The sequence below is a fragment of the Miscanthus floridulus genome, chromosome 2 (assembly GCF_019320115.1).
Source record: "Miscanthus floridulus cultivar M001 chromosome 2, ASM1932011v1, whole genome shotgun sequence".
Taxonomy (NCBI): Eukaryota; Viridiplantae; Streptophyta; class Magnoliopsida; order Poales; family Poaceae; genus Miscanthus; species Miscanthus floridulus.
In genome coordinates this window covers 30939645-30956792 of record NC_089581.1, presented here as the reverse complement: position 1 = coordinate 30956792, position 17148 = coordinate 30939645, and the positions used below count along the sequence as shown (strand labels likewise).

General features: G+C 43.0%; 1 protein-coding gene and 1 pseudogene across 1 annotated transcript; one reads left to right on the top strand and one right to left on the bottom strand.

Annotated features, from left to right (window-relative positions):
- Nucleotides 1–224: 224 nt before the first annotated feature.
- LOC136538335 (ras-related protein RABC2a-like) lies at nt 225–4807 on the top strand. Its single transcript, XM_066530315.1, has 6 exons — nt 225–669; nt 1959–2027; nt 2807–2872; nt 3320–3441; nt 3721–3849; nt 4424–4807. Exons 1-6 carry the CDS (start codon nt 522–524, stop codon nt 4532–4534), a joined length of 645 nt encoding a protein of 214 aa, XP_066386412.1. The 5' UTR covers nt 225–521; the 3' UTR covers nt 4535–4807.
- A 1729-nt stretch (nt 4808–6536) lies between these two features.
- On the bottom strand, nt 6537–16945 carry LOC136521021 (protein fluG-like; annotated as a pseudogene).
- Between the last annotated feature and the right edge of the window lie 203 nt (nt 16946–17148).

Sequence of the window (17148 nt, the reverse complement as noted above, 5' to 3'; positions counted from 1 at the left end):
AAACGGGAGTACTGGCTGGAGTGGACTAGCGTGGCGATCCATCGTCACACTCGCACACACCATCCCCCGCGCCAGACCTCCAACAGAAACACGACGCAAGCGCAGCCGAGACGTCCGAAATGCGAGACGCCACGCGCTCCTGAGACGAAACAAGCCTGGCACTGGCCCGGGCGGCTGGGCCTCGAGTGCGCGCGGCGCTGACCGCCTGGCCCCCCCGCGCCCTTGCCCCATCCCGAGCGCGCCGCTTCCCTGAATGCGCGCAGCCCTCTGCCACAACCAGCCGTCACCCACGTCTCCCTCCCTCGCTTGATCTCTCTCTCCCTCGGTCAAAGCCAACACGACAACACGCCAGTCTGCTGGGTAGCTGTCCCCCTCGCTCCCTCCCTCCTTCCACGGCGCCGCTGCCGGCCCCGCGCGCGACGCCCGCGCCCTCTATACCTCGGCCCGCCTCCCTCGTGCCACCGCTCTGCCCCGCATTCCGCGCCCGCCTCGCCACCGAATCGGGCGGAATCTGAGGGGGTATGGGGTCGCCGGGTGCGGGGAGCAGCGGCGGCCACGAGTGCTCCTTCAAGATCCTCCTCATCGGGGACTCGGGCGTCGGCAAGAGCAGCCTCCTCGTCAGCTTCGTCGCCGCCTCCCACCTCGACAGCGACATCGCCCCCACCATCGGTACGCACGGCATCCGTCGCCACGCCACGCCTCTGCTGCGCTCCACCTCCACTCCCTCGCTTGCTGTCCCTCCGCCGTACCACCACGCCGGGCCCGCGTCGATCGTAATCGATTCCGATCGCACCACTAGCGCTAGCTAGCCGCACGCGACTGCAGCACTGCTGCCGTGTCAGAACAGGGCAAGACCTAGAGCCTCGGCGTACGCTCCTAGCAGTAGCAGTGGTACATCACCACTAGGATTCCGAGCTGGACGAAGCCATCTGTGGTGGAGGCCGAAATCAAGACGGCGTCCGTGCGTGAGCCCCTCACTGCCTCACACCAGGAAGAAGATGGCGCCCTTGCTCTGCTGTGGCATCGCCATCACACTCACGGGAGAAATTTGGAAACGCGCCTCAATTATTGCCTCTTCATTTTTTTCTCCACTCCGAGTCTACTATGTGTAGCTCTATTAATTACTCCGCAGGGGGCGGGCGATCCACCACTTGTGCCAATTCTAGTCTCAGCGTCGGATCGACCACGAGCGAGACGGCCAAGTTTAGTGAGCAAAACTTCCACCATTTTTTAATGTCGGAGCTGGCTTCTGCTCTTGTACTGGGAGTTACTGCAATGCTTGCACCTTTCTTCCTGTCAGTTGGGGGGAGTTGGGAAAATTTCGCAGATGCTGTCACTGCTGTACCTTGCACTCTTGTGCACAGGTGGTTAAGTTAGCTTGGATAACTAGTTTACAAATTATGCTGGTTAGATTGGTTCCCTGATCCCACTTTCCCTTCCCTCGTGCTATGCTGTACCACTAAACTTTAAAAGGGCAATGGTGTTTTTTTTTTCTTTTTCAAACAAAAAAAATACAGGTAATCATGTCTAAAATAATATTTCAAAAGAAGTGGTTCACGTGCCCTTAAACCCGGCTTGATCCGCTTCTTTTTTCATCCGGAGTGTTTTCCTCTCACAAATTCCTCCAGATTCTTCCAGATTTCTCCAGAATTCCTCCAAGCGAACGGGCTCATAATATGCTGAAAATAGCATATACTCTTTATGCAAGAAGACCTGATCGCACACAAATCTTCAAATAAAATTTGTTATTTTTATTTCCTGGCGCTGTTTCAGAAAATTTCAACTTAGTATTGTAGTTTATATGCTATCCACTGAGGATGGTTCTGACATGCCAATTATATTTTCCTCCGCGATTCCAGTTTGGTACTTCAGCATTTTTCCGTTTTGCATGCTTCTGGTGCGTGACACTTTTATCTAATTAAATGGCATGCTGTCTGAATTTTGTTACTTGTTGTCAGGTGTGGATTTTAAAATCAAGTTCCTTACAGTTGGTGGAAAGAAACTAAAGTTGACAATATGGGATACTGGTAAGTACTTAGATTATGCAAAAAATATCATTTTCTGTTTGTTATTATATCTCTGATTCTTGATGGGAATACACAATACTAGCAAGGCTGTTTTGCATGCAGTTTGGTATCAGCATCAGAACTTGTTGGGCATTCCAACTTTGCTGCTAAATGCTTCTGTTTCTACTCATTTTAGAATTCCACCCTTTTCTGCTCTCATTACTGTTAGTGGTTTGAGAATCAAGGTTTGCTTTTCAGCTAATATATCTGGTTTCTTCTTCCATGCCTGTCCTTACATCATGGCTATAGGGGTTTCTTATTCACAGATTTTAGCTACACTTTGCTGCTTTGCGCCTAAAATAATTGGCTACTTTCGCCATGTTAGAACTCACATCCCTAAAATCATTGCAACCCTAGGTTCCATTAATATTAAAAGTTTTGTTGTTTAGCCCCACTAACTCCTTTACCCAAAGGTATCTCAGTGCTTCACCATGTTACCTCTGTCTACTTCTGCGAGAACTTGAAGGTTTCTAAGTTATCTATTAACAGCATAAATTATGTTACGTTGTTTTCTGATATTTTCAATATTCCAAAAAACTTGGAGGCCTTCGTGTGCTTTTTGTTTATGTTTCTTTGCGGGTTGGCTCTTTCTCGAGAGCTTGTGGTTGTACTGTAGCCTATTGAGGCATGTGTGCCATGGAGGCAAAACCTTCTGCTCTTTTTTCCCTTACTTCAATGCAAGGCAGAGCTCCTGCCACTTTCTTTCAAAAAAATAAATAAATACTTACAATGCTTTGCAGCTGGCCAGGAGAGGTTTAGGACAATTACTAGTTCTTACTACAGAGGTGCTCAGGGAATTATTCTAGGTAAGACAATATTTTTACTACAAGTTGACTGCTTAAATATATTGGAACATCACACTAGCGTCATTTTTTATTTGGAAACCATATCCATATCTTTGTCATGTTTCGTCATTTTATGAATTGGATCTCTGACTTAACTTTGGACGATAATTCCAAATGGTTGCATCCCATGGACAATTTAGTTGCTACATTTATGGAATCTAAATACCTCTTATGATTAATTTTAGTGGTGAATAGTCTAGAGAATTTTTGGACGTTTGGTCCATATTCTTATTTTTCATGCTTTAGTTATTGCATTTTATCTGAATCCTTCTGCCTAGGTTGATGATGTCGAAATGCATCATGATAAAGTAATGGAAGTTTTGCCTATGGAATTTCTATCCGGCCCTTCATCTTGTTCTTTCATACTTGGATTATTTAAGGTCTAATGACTTTGTATTTCACTCCTAGTATATGATGTCACAAAGAGAGAAAGTTTCTCAAATTTGTCTGATGTTTGGACTAAGGAAATAGAAGCAAACTCAACAAACAAAGACTGCATAAAAATGCTTGTTGGAAACAAAGTTGACAAGGTACCATCTCTGCCAGGAACTTTATTGTTATTTCTTTTCTGGAAACTTTTTTTTTTAGGAAACTCTTTTCAATGTTTTCTGGAAACATTGTGTCTCATCTAAGAATTTCTTAATACCTGTTGTTGCTACGCAAGTGGCATCTATACAGTCTTTACTCTTTTACTCCTTTTTAACCCCTAACATTCTGAAGTTCTAAAAAGTAAAACTGATGGGCTCTTTAGGGGAGAATAACTACATTTCCTACTTCCTATTTTTTATTTTGATGGTCTCATCTTGCAGGACGATGAAAGGATGGTCACAAAAGAAGAAGGTCTTGCTTTTGCTGAAGAATCTGGATGTCTGTTTCTTGAGAGCAGTGCAAAAACACGAGAAAATGTTGAGAAATGTTTTGAAGAACTTGCATTGAAGGTATGCTTGGAGAAAGATATTAGACACATAATGTTATCCACTTAAAATCCTTCTTTCTTTTAAGGGGTCAAGGTGGGGGGAGGTGGTTATTTTGCCAGGGATTGGGCCGGGAGCCCTGCCTGGATATGGGCCCCCCTAAAGAGGCTCTATGATTTGGTGGGTGCAATTAATTGCATGGGCTGCTAATGTTCCCATCGTCAGATACCTTATGGCACCATTCACACCGAAGCTTGAGACATTAGTTGGTTCTGATTAAACTAGTAATTCAAATAACCAAACAAAAACCCTATTACTCTACAGATAATGGCCACATATAATTCTTTACGCTTGCTTATGCTTTGCACAGTTGCACATTTGGTGAGGTGTATTGAAGAAAGTGCAAAAATTCCCATAAAAAGCAAATGGAAAATATTCCTGCATGTTAGTGCTACAAGAAACGTGGCTGTTGCTGTTCCTAAATGGCATAAATTCATTAAATGACTAATACACGGAAGTAGATGTTTTCTTCTTTGCTGCTAGAAACCTATTTTATGTATTGCGTGAACTAACTCAGGATCTTGCTGTTATCATGCAGATTCTTGATGTCCCTAGTCTCCTGGAGGAAGGGTCTTCTTCGGTTGTCAAGAGGAACATCCTGAAACAGAAGCAGGAGAGTCATGCAAAGAACGGTAGTGGATGCTGTTAATAGATGTGCTGATCCACACGACACGGTTTGGCTGTCTTCGTGTGCGCTGCCCTGATGTTCTGCTGTACATGAGTTGTATCTAGATGGTCTTGTGAGTAAAAAGGGGTTAAAGAATCAGCTTTGTTTGGGGGTGGGGGAGTGGGCATAATTGATTTGTACAAAGGACATGGCAGTTTGGTGTCATTGATTTGTTTTTTCCTCATCTCCAGTTTAGTGTAGCAATTTTGTTGTCGCCCTAGCAATGGAAATATGGAATCATCTCGTCTCTCTCCACAGTATTGTACTAGCTGGCCTGCTGAGGCAATTAGCGTTAGGATTGGGCTTACAACGCCTAGTAGTAGCGCCGATGGTCGGTAGCAGCACATGAGGAAGCAGGCTAGTTTTGGTTTGTGGTCGTTGCGTTTGGGGTGGACGGGGGATATCAGTTTCTACTGTTGTTTGATTGGGGAGTAAGTGGGATGGCTTGGTATAAAAAAAAAATCTTAGGGATACAATCATTCTCTGTGAGGAATATGTGTCTTAGATGCTAAAAAAATAGTTTAACTTGAACCAGACTTGGAATTACATCCTTTCTGGCATGGAGGGAGTAACAACGAAAATTCTCTTGCACCTGCATCGTAATGGTAAAAAGCAAATGCCGAATAGAACTTGGCTCCCAAGTCCCAACCTTAGATTCGGCCCTTTTCTCTAAAAAAACATAGGTTAGGCCCATTGCTATGGGTTAAGAGAAAATTAGGATCGAGAGGCCAGGTGATTATAGGCGAACTGAAGGTAGCTTAGTTCGTTGGGTCCTTCACTTAGGTTCAAAACATCAGCTAAAAATGAGTGCTCATATTTTTTCTATATTTATTTTAGATTTTAATGACGCTATTTTTGCGGGAATAGACGATATACTCATCAACATCCAGACACCTGTGATTAGCCAATCTCAAGATATGCTAGTTTAATCTTTTTAGAGATGCTCAGAGGTGAGATTATTTTTTAGTGTTTGACCACATAGCTGTCGACAACGAGGTACATATGGTTTGACTAAAGATGACAACGGGTCACGATACCCGATACCCGACGGGTATTTGATCCATTAGAGGACGATGATGGGATCATATCTTTACCCGCGGGCATCTAAATGGGCAAGAATCCATCCCCGATGGGTATAGCGGGTACGGGAACGTTCCCTGTTTACCCGTCCCCGTTACTCGTTGGGGAACCCGACTATTTGAGCTGTCATGCGAGTATTAGACCCAAAGAGGCTCAACATAGGTATTTTGGCCTAAATCTGAACAATCATATATATAGTTTGTGTGTTTTAGGAACCTTAGTTCAATTTTTCCTCACCATCTCCACCAGCAGCACAAGCACACCTGCCTCACGAGCGCTCGTGCCCCTCGCTTCCTCAGTTCGGTCTCTCTGCCACCTTTGCTCGTCCTCCTCGCAACCTCATTTCTTCTCCTCGGCATCTCCGAGACTCCGACACTTATACTCGGCTGAAGAAGAAACGTCTCTGATTGCAAAGCTGCGACCCCAAGTGTCATTGTTTATCGGGTATGCAGTACCCGTCGGGTATCTGTTACCCAACCGATGCCCGACGGGTATGGGGATGAGCAATAATCTATACTCGAGACAGTTAACGAGGATAGGGACGGAATAAATTCTTCGTAGCGGGAAAGAGAACGTTCCGGCGATACCTAATGAGTACATCCCCATTGCCATCCTTAGGTTTGACAATCTCGAGATACATATGCTTGTTTAGTTTTTCAAAGCGCTTACGTTCATGTGAATCTGTTCTGATTCGCAAAAGAAAGATGCAAGATTATAGGCTGATCAATGGTAAGCCAACCAGTGAGGCAATAGGGTGACAACTGACAAGTGGACGGCAGGACGGGCATCGCGTGAAGGGCAGCAACCCATTTGGCCGGAGAGCCTAGTGCCGATGGTTGAAGGCTCTGTAGCGGTTACTCACCGCCAGAGGAAGAAAATAACGAGAGTTTACATGTGCCTATCGTTTCACATTTTAAAGAACCTTTATATATTTGATAAGAGAAACACCGGGTATCAAGTTCAGTCACAGGATATGAGAATCCGAAGTTAACCGTTGGAACAGAATTTATTCTTCCACATAGTCTCTCGGTTGGTCATACAGTGAAACCCCCTTGCCACGCCCAAGAAAACGTAGCTTCTCATTCCGTTCGTTGGCCCTAGTAACGGTGGATGAGATCGTTAAATGCACCCGGATTCTTCGCGAAGTGATCGATCTCAGCCTGCGGGGGAAAAAATGCCGGAATGGTGATGGAGTCTAAAATGTTTTCGTACAGAATATTTAAAATTAAAACAATAAAAAGAGATTAAAGCATGCTAAAAGAAAATAAAATTAAAGAATGCTGACCTTCCGTATAGCTATCGCAGCTGTGACAAGTTTATCACCAATTAATTCATGCAAAACCTTATCTGCAGAAAGCGCTTCTACAGATTCCTGCAGGTTCTGCGGTAGCCTCTTCAGTTTGGAAGCGTGATCAGAAGGGTTTGATTCTGCAAACAGCACGAATCACATAAGGTATTTGCATACTGAGGTGATGATGTTTTCTTCTAGACATATAGTACTTCATCCAGTACCGAACGGCAAACGCTTGTCACTTATCGGATCAAATGTTGTTAGGATTGTTTCCAAATATTACCGACAAGGCCAGGCATAAGGAATTCATACCAATTGGTTCGGGCAACTTAAGGTCTCTTCTTAGCCCATCGATGCCGGCAGCAATGATAGCAGCAAGACCCAAGTGCGGATTTGCGCAACCATCGAAGGATTTGATCTCGAAGTTGCTGACTAAATCAAGAGGCACACCAGGTGGGCATGCGGTTCTTAATGGAGCTTCCCTGTTCTCTTTCCCCCAGCATTGATAAGCTCCACTCCAAGTATCTGGTTGAATCCGGTCATAGCTATACACACAAAAAAAAAATATCAAGTGAACCTGATAATTAAATAGGGAGCACATAACATACTGTTGAAATGGTTTCATCAGTACAGTTTCCTGGCATTTTGTCAGAGGAGTAGCAAATTATGCTGTCTGGATTATAGGGATAAATGAATTGACATCTTGTAAATATCATGCAGCTTATGTGAGAAACAAAGAATGTCTTGAGTTATCAAGATTTCAATTGAATTACAGGGCATTCTTAGAAGCGTTAATAGAAGACATTACCTGTTTGGGTGAGGAGCAGTAAATGCCAATATTGATGGAAGATGATGATACACTCCAGCAAGGAACTGTTGTCCAGTTTTTGACATTCCATGAAAATTATCTTTACTTGACCCCATAAAAACATTCTGACCATTCTCCCACAAGCTCAGATGCACGTGAGAACCAGATCCAAGATCATTCAAATCAGGCCTGGAAAGTGTCCAGGCAGAAGAAAGAATCAGATATCAAATAAATAGGGCCTGTTTGGTAGGCTGCACGAGGGTGGCCCGTGAGGATGGACTGGGCCAGAGCAGATATGAGCAGGCTAGGCTGGGCCGCTGGGGAGGTGCAACCAGCTTTGTTTGGTTAATGTGTTTAACCAGAGCCTTGCTCCCCATGTTTGTTTGGCTACATGAGCTGTGGGCCATAGCTTGTGAGCACGGGTCGATCATAGAAGAAAATAACCTCATTTCCGTTTCCCCAGGTGCAGGCTTTTGGCTGCTTTAAGCGGCATGCCAAGCCTGGCCCGCCAGGCTTTCCAGTCTACCAAATACAAGAAGCTGCAGCCCGTCAGCCAGGCCGCTCGTGCAGGCAAACAAATAGGCCCATAAAGTTTGAAATGATTGGTGATCATCCAGTATGGACCAAGTATAGCTCATATTTCAGCTCCCTTCAGCACCAAAAGAGTTTCAACTCTCTTTTGCATGGCCAAATCTGTTCACAAACATTTTGCTACTAGCACAAAATGAGGTAAACAGACAAATCCATTCTATGAAGCTAGTACTTAAATTGTTTCTGTTTAATTTAATAAATTGTTAGCTTAATTTCACTTTACTGTTTTTCACCTATGGTCACAAGATAAGTTAGTCTCCATTATCGAACCATAATGTGGTGAAACTTAAATGAGCGGACCTATCTATGTTGATCCATAACTTACTTTGGAAGAAATGTTGCTAGCAGTCCATGCTTTCGAGCAATCGATTTAATAGTCTCACGGGCATATATGAGTTTGTCAGCCGCAAGAGTGCACAAGATATACTTCAAGGCTATCTCAAACTGCCCTTTTCCAGCCTCAGCGTGCAACTGCCATTTTTTAGAGGAGAGGGGGGAGGTAGAGGTACACAGAAAAAAATCAATCAAGAAATCATTGCAAATGAACTAATAAGTTTGACATCAAATGTTGTACTTTGACATGAAATTTTTGCACATGACAAGTGTAAAGCCCTTACCTGCTCAACAATAATGCCTGAAGCTTTGAGGGAAGAATATACTTCTTGTAATATGGATGATGCGCCATCAAATGCTGAAGTTGAGCAGTAATTGGTATTATCATATGGAACCCACTGCTCAACTCCATCACTGCAGAGATTTTCTATTCAGATCCATAAAGAATAAAAAAGGTTTTAAAACTTTCAATAGGAAACATAGCCTGGAAGAGCTACCTTACTAATTTTCTGCGAAGAAAAAATTCATTCTCAAAACCTGCCTTCATTGTCTGAAAGGATAAATAACTAAGCATGAATACCAAAACAAATGCAATTTAGAATCCATGAGGCGAAACGGCCTTCGAAAATTTAGATAGGAGAAAGTGTGGATTTATTCTTACCACATTGAACTCATCTAGCAGAACTTTTGTGACTTTCCTCAAGGCATTTCTAGGACAGTATTCCCAGCCTTCTCCAGGCCTTATTTGCATGTCAGCCATCACCATTTCCTCGCGTCTTGACCTTGTAACAAGAGTAATCTACCATTAACATAATTAGAAGTGAGGCTTCTACAAACATAAAATTTATACTAGCATAACCAAGCCAACTTTAATAGGTATATTAATATTATTAAAAGAATAAAACATGATGTCTTAATGCATTTGATGAATTAATATGAACTAAACAAGAAAACAGAATCACTAGATGGGCACTTTTGAGTCCTGCCCTGGCCCTGGTAGTTGTGTCACTTGCTTTTGTCATAGGCTAAAAGTTTGTGCTTTCCCTAAGTAAGGTGGGTGTGTTGTGTTATGGGGTTTCTTATCTCTGTGTACTCATCTTTCTTCTTAATGAAATGATATGCAGCTCCCCTGGGTGTTCGAGAAAAAAACCAAGAAAATAGAACACTCTTAACCATAATGTAGCAATTGATTTTTAGAGTTATAACATAATTTAGTTTTTTATTTTACAAGAATATATTAGGTGATTACTAGTAAAGGAATGAGACTGGCATGCTATTTCAATATACCCTATTCTAGTACTCTCTCCGTTCCAAATTTTAAGTCGTTTATGTATCTAGACATAGCATATATCTAGGTGCATAACAAAAATTATGTACCTTGAAAAAACAAACAGACTTACAATTTGGAATTGAGGGAGTAGTAGTTACCCATATAATTAACATAGGAACTTCAAATGCATAGATATGAGAGAGGAATAGGTGAATAGCAACAGAATGTAAGTCAGCATATCATTGATGTGGAAACAGGAGTAAGCAGAAGACAATAAATAAGAAGAACGAAAACAAGTGTCACAATGGGTGTGTCAACTGAAGTGTACTTAAGAAGGAACTGGGCTGAGTTCAATTGGTGTGCACTCCGACCAACCAGGTTAAAGTCCTCTTCAACACGAATTTAGGTGGTTCTTTCTTCATGTTTACATTCACAATGCCACATTGTTCCTCCTAGATTGATCAAGTTATTTAAAAAGGTAGTAAAGAATGTGCAAAACAATCAGAAATACCATGGGATCCTAAGAAGTGTTGGCATATCTGGTACAAGTCTGATCTCGCCTACACCAGTAAGGTTAGACCCATCTGCTGGGCCATCACAAAATGAAGTCATTCCCATTGCTGCAAAAGTCAGACCAACACCCTTATTCCTTGTAATCTCATAAAATCGTCCAGCTGGCACAACCTGGAAGAATTCTTTGAGAAGTGAATAAAATATGATGTACTATTTTCTCAAGACTCAGAAAGAACACTTGCAACTATAAGAACATACTTAACGTGCTATGTTGGTTGTAGGTGTAATATGCTGGGCAAAGTTCATTATACAAGCGTATATAACTTTGTATGGAGCAGATAACAGTGCAAGAGAAAAATCAACTGATAACTTTATTTTCCATGGTAAAACTAACAGAGAACTTTATTGATCCATGGATCATGAGAAGTATCAATACTTCGCATCATATTGCAGTATGTGGTCAGAAAAAGGTACTTACGCGGCATCTATATTGACCAGAAGCATCGCTCCAGATTATTCGAACAAAGAGCACATCTTCTTCAACAGGAAGACAATGACACACTGTCACCAACTATGGTAGTTTCATGATTTATTGATCCGTTGACAATATTTAAATTGTACAAATGCAATGCATTTCTTCTAAAGATGTCCTCAACAGCTTCGATGGCTTCCTGAATGCTAAGGTCTCCATCTTCACATGCAGCAGATAGGACACGATAAACAACATCCCGTGCCCTTTTTGCACCTGTGAATCAGCACAATGTATGAATCAAGAAATGAAACATTAAAACAGCATATATTAAATACATATTCAATATGTAGATACACCCTTCCATGGTTCACAATACAAACCGTAGCAAACATATCTATAAATCAAAATCCCATGAACCAAAAAAATTCCTTTCTAATCTCTTTGTTCATGGTAAAAAAAAGTATTTTTGCTTATCCTAATGTAAGCTACCATTCGTGCACCTTGATTTCTGATAAGATATTTAACATTTGTACCAATATGCAATGCTCCTCGATCATTTTATGAACTATATAAGATGATGAATGTACCTAGATAATATGTCTCTGGAAAAGCATATCCATCTGTACTGAACATGACCTGAAAACTTTTGCAAATTAGAAATACCAAGCAAAGTGTACCTTGACAAGTTGAAATACATAGGTTGCTCATATCTAAGTGGCAGCAAGACAGTCACATTCATCAGGATATATATATAATCAATCAAAATGGAGTAATGTTACTAAGGTGACATGATACTGAATATTAAAGAAAAACACTAACATCAGTAAATTGAATGTATTGTAGCACAAAGTAGGAACAAGATACTTTGTAATGCCTAAGATGGAAGGTCTGACTAGCCATCACTGAATTTCTACGGACAGCTTCCAGGATAGGTACTTGTTATGATGAAAGAATCACTACTGGCAGGAACCAAGTAGCGTACTAGCACTAGCAATTTTTTTGAGAATGTGCATTGCACGTGTGTTTCATCAAGAGAAGTGGGAAGTGCAACAACGCATCCAAAACAGTACAGCAACACAAAGGGGGAAACAAGAAATTAAGCTGAAACAAAAGACTAAGAACTACAGGTGTAGAGTTAAAACTGAAATCCAAAACAGAAACTGAACAGGAGAACAGTACCACTTCCCACCGACTGCAGCCAGTCACAGGATATCAAAACTGACGATCAAACAAGGAAGGCCAAGACAATGAGAAGAGTACTTCATTTTGATTGACTATATCAAAACTGACAGTACTTTGCAGATTGGTGACACAAGACGATGAGAAAAGTTAAAAAGGAGTGACCACTTTAATTATTCTCGGTGCCTGGATTATATGGAAACATAGGAATGCATGTGTGTTTGAGGGGGCATCTCCATCGGTTAACACAATTTGGAGTGAGCTGAAGGACGAGCACAGCCTTTGGTGCATGGCTGGTGCGAAGAAACTACAAGGGCTAGGACTTGCACTTGGAACCTAGGTCAGTTTGGGCTAGGTCGAGTCGTGTTTGTTCGCTGTGTTTGAACCATGAGTCTGTAAATGTGTTGACAGCTAAAAATGTCATTTTTGACATTTTGTCAATATGCATAATGGACTCCGCCGTTGAGTTCCTCTCGTCGAGATGGTCAAAAAACATATATGGAATGTTCAATTTGGAATCCGGATGAAGGAGTTATGCCCTCTGGAAGGCTTTCTGTCCTGCGCAAGTCAGAACTTCCGACTTGCGCAAGGTCAGAAGTTCCAACCCAGGAGAATCCAAACTCTTCCAAACTCGTGGAAAACTTGAAGATTGCGTCTCGGAAGGGTTTCCTACTGGGATAAGACCACCCCCTCTATATATATTGGAGGATCATGGCCGATTGAGTTATCCAACATCCAATTGATCTTTTTTACATCTATTATCCTTTTTACCCTACTTTTCCAATCTCCTGTCGTTCGGCGGATCTCTCCGCGAGATTCGATGGCGTTCTAGTTGGCCTTGCCGATCCTAGGACAACCTCGGCATGCATCTCCCCGACGGGTCTCCCCAGGAGGTGTTCTCGAGATCTATCGGCGAAGGACGGGTTTCAATCGGCCTAATCGATCTCTAGATCGGTTTTGTTGGTCTTGAAGTTGCTCGCTGCTTTTGGCGTGTGCGACCTCAGGCGTTCTAGCCATTGCTGGTGTGTGATCCGAGATCCAATTCGGCGTCAACAAAATGCCTCACTCACAAGACTTGGATGAATTCTATAATTTTTTTAATAAAAAATGCATAAGTCTACAGCCAAGAGTGGCACTCAAACAGAATGGTCATAACTTGTTCATAAGCAGTTAAACCCAGACTAAGAAGGTCTGCCTATAATATGCATCAACCACTTCTGGAGAAAATAATCTGGCGCGACATATTTAACCAAGAAAAAACAGACCCTTGAGGAAAGATAGGCCCAAAGGCTTTGATCTAAGAGGCTGGCCACCCATGTGGCACTCCCCGCGCCAGCAGCTGAAGATAGTCTAAACAGCGAGCGAGTGAGGGAATTTTTAATGCAGCACAATGGGGGCTCGAATCACATGGGTGGCGTCACAACTGATGCTCCCACCCATCACGTTAGCAGTGCGTATGCCCACTATATTTAACTGCAGTATTGTCTGTTACCAGAACTTGAATTCTGGAACATTTCCTGCTACTGCAGCATTTTCTGTGTTTATTAAAACTTAGCCCAGCTAGTGTAGTGAGAGTACAGAGTGAAATATGAACAATATGATCGACAGTGAAGACAGGATAAAACTTAGTTCTGTTTTTAAGCAACACAGGATCATAAGGTAGACTGAATTAATTTCAGAACTTGAACTTTTCTAGAAACTTTTAGTCAGAAGATGGACGCTTTACCTTCTTTATGGGAGCTAGCTCCAGAAGCTCTTTCAGGGACGATGTCATTCCATGAACACTAAGTTTTGGAATCGCCAAGCCAAAATCAAGGTAGACCTGATTGTTGTTTTTTAGGGATGGATAAAACTTAAAAGCCATGATACCAAAATATATGCAATAGGAGAAAATCAGGATCTACCTGGGAGTAAACAGATGCAAGATAGGATGCTTCCTTAGAAAATGGATAAGAAGCATGTAGAAGAACAATTTGGCACTTAGCAAATCTTTCGTCCTCAAGAACAGCACGCAAATGTAGTGGGTTGCACTTTCGCAAGTCCAGGTCCTTATCTCCAAAACTGAAAAATGTATAGGAGTATATGTACATGTATTAGATATTGAAACAACCAAAATATAACATTGCTTTCATACTAGGAGCCAAATTGTCGTCACCCTGTGTGAATTTGCACTGGCAGGTTACGTGAAACAGCAATTCCAAGACTGCAGGTAAATAGATAGTCAATCAGGTTCTTGTTTGTAATCCGAAATGGCCTAGGACCTGAAAAACACGGAGGAACATAATTGCAAATTTTGTTAAGATTGTTTTAGGCGTTCTATCTCCATGACAAAAAAAAGTGTCTACCTGTTAGCTCCTTACGAAGACCATCCTCTGCATCGGTCTTGCTAACATTGGGATTGATCTCTAAGCCGCTTCTATATGCAGCTATGCTTTTTAATGCAACAATTTGGTTAGAAACTGTGAGCAATAAGTTAAGGATATTCCTAAATCAAAATGAACTAAAGAAAAATAATTCAATTGGCTTGCAAAGGGTATTGAAAAATCTGGAGGATATGAATTCAGCTTAGCTATGTAGCTTTCAGTGAATGAGTCCAGTGTCCAGCTTGATCCACTGAATGACTCCTGAAAATGGTAATCGTGCAAGTGGACTAAACATTACTTTTTAAAAAGTAGTTAAAATGGATTATTAACTACAAATAGCTGATCTGATATTTCAGTATAAGAAATGTAATATAGGTTACTGGTTCCATAATGAATGGTCATGCTATTTTGCTAAATTATAAATTTTTCCCAAGCAACCTTTGCACTTAGTAACAAAAAAAAGTGAATACAGAAAAAAAAATGTAATACCTAGAGAGAAAAACAAGAGAAATTCACTCACATCATTGATGATTGTTTCTGCTAGCCTTTCTATTCTCAGAACTCTGCCAACTACAGGAGCAAATGCCTTGTGAGACTCCAAGTCTAGCATTTTGTCGAATGCTATGCCATCATCTATAAGGATGACAGATATGTTGGCAGCTTGGAAGCATTTGGAGCCAATCGATTTCAATCCTTCAGCACTTCTGAACTTCTCCACCTTCTCAAGTAAGGGCTTGCAGTTGTACAATGCAGCAATGTCCCTCAGGCTTCTCTGCATTTGAGCATTTCATGAGGTTCCACGGATGTAATGAGTTATATGATAGTGCACCCTTACGTAGGCTAGGTGCCTTATAAAAACATTCTACTACATAAACGGGCACATGCCTCGCGTCAGATTTCCCCACACGCTATTGAAAGAGAAATCTAACAAAAACATGTTGCAAGTGCTACAGTAATTGGCTGATCGCAGGGCAAGGACAACGATACTTAGGCCAAAAAGCTAGTAGAAGGCCTACTGACTCTGTAATTACTAACATGGATAAAAGCTGCTGGAAAAATTGCCCCACAACCCCTGAGGCCATGGACACTTGGCTGCGCATTCCAGACCAGCTCCTCATGTGCATATACGCAAGACTCGGTTCCAGTTTCGGAACAAGCAGCCCCACCACTCACAAGGACCCCAGGCATTCATGACTCATCAGGAGGCAAGGAGACAATCAAAGGCGGAGTACTATACAGCCACCACGTTCTACTGCACGATGGCAAGGCAGCCCATAATGCTGCTGCCATCTGCATGCCGCACTGTAGAAAACGACGAGCTTAGCATATTCTGCTAAAACAAGCTGGCCAACTGCAGTAAATTTGCATCCCTGTCTATCAGTTATATGTGCCCACCCTGCACAGCTGCACTACCCTCCAAAACCAACTAGTAGCACTTGTTAGTTAGCCGTAGGAGCAAATCTGCTAATGCAATCAAATCAGGACTACTTGCCACCTTCTAAAATAATTTTTTGAGTCGATCCACAGTACTAGTGAATTCAGGAACACGGAGCTGAATCGGACGTGTAGCAGCGTTTGCACATCAGGGACCGCCAATAAATAAAACTATTAAAAAATGCCAACGAAAACCTCAATCGACACGATCTAGCACGGTCACCTCCCATCAATGCCGCGATTTCGAATATACTGCTACCAGAGCACCAGTAGTACGGAATTAGTAGTAGATTGCCTCAAAATTAAGTTTTTTCGCTCTCTCCGTCACATCAATTTTTGGACGCATGCATAGAACATTAAATGTAGGTAAAAAAAATAACTAATTACACAGTTTGGTTGTAAATCACGAGACGAATCTTTTAAGCCCAGTTAGTCCATGATCGAACAAAATTGGTCAGATACAAACGAAACGTGCTACAGTGTCTAGATTACAAAAATTTACAATCTAAACCAGGTCTAGGTCCAAGAGCACAGGAGCGGGGAGGAAGCGGGGCCGCGGGGCGGGGTGGGAGTTGTGCTAGTGCGGAGTTAGTAGCGAGCTCCAAGAGAAGTGGCCGGCGGCGGGCGTACCTTGAAGGAGAGGGAGTGGGGCGCGAGCGCGAGCGCATCCCCCTCGGCCTCGGAGAAGCAGCGGAGAAAGGGGAACGCCGAGCCGTGCTCCACGAGGTTGTGCGCGTGCGCGTCCACCGCCGCCACCTCCTCCGTCGCGCGCCGCAGCGCCTCGTACCTCGCCTCCATCTCCCTCCGGGACCCCCCCTCCGCGGTCGCCGCCGCCGCTCGCTGCCTCAAGGATCTAGTACGTAGAGAGGCGGAGCGAGTCCGTCACGTTTGACCAAAGCGGTGGCTCTGACTGCTGGATAGCCGGATTGGCGGAGGCGAACGACGCACGGCTGCAGCACGGAGTGCGAGTTTTTATATAGCGGGGCAGAGGAGCACCGCCACGGGCCGCGCGCGCACGCGGCACGCCCCACGCACCCGCTCCCGTTGCCGCTGCTGCTGCTCCTGCTCGGCTCAAGAGTTGCAGGGGTCTTTGTTTCAAAAAAAAAAGGGGTCGGGGTGGACGCGGTGGTGGAGCTGTGTCTGACATGCAGGTCCCGCCCGTCAGAATTAAAGAATTGCAGAGTTGAGATTTTCACTAGGGGCGTGTTTGCCTGTTTGCATCAGCGGAAAATTGCTACCTGTGCTGACTGGCCACTAGTATC

Coding starts and splice junctions, on each gene's coding strand:
- LOC136538335 (XM_066530315.1), top strand. CDS start 522: ATGGGGTCGCCGGGTGCGGGGAGCAGCGGCGGCCACGAGTGCTCCTTC. Junction 670..1,958: donor CGACATCGCCCCCACCATCG/GTACGCACGGCA, acceptor ACTTGTTGTCAG/GTGTGGATTTTAAAATCAAG. Junction 2,873..3,319: donor TGCTCAGGGAATTATTCTAG/GTAAGACAATAT, acceptor TTTCACTCCTAG/TATATGATGTCACAAAGAGA.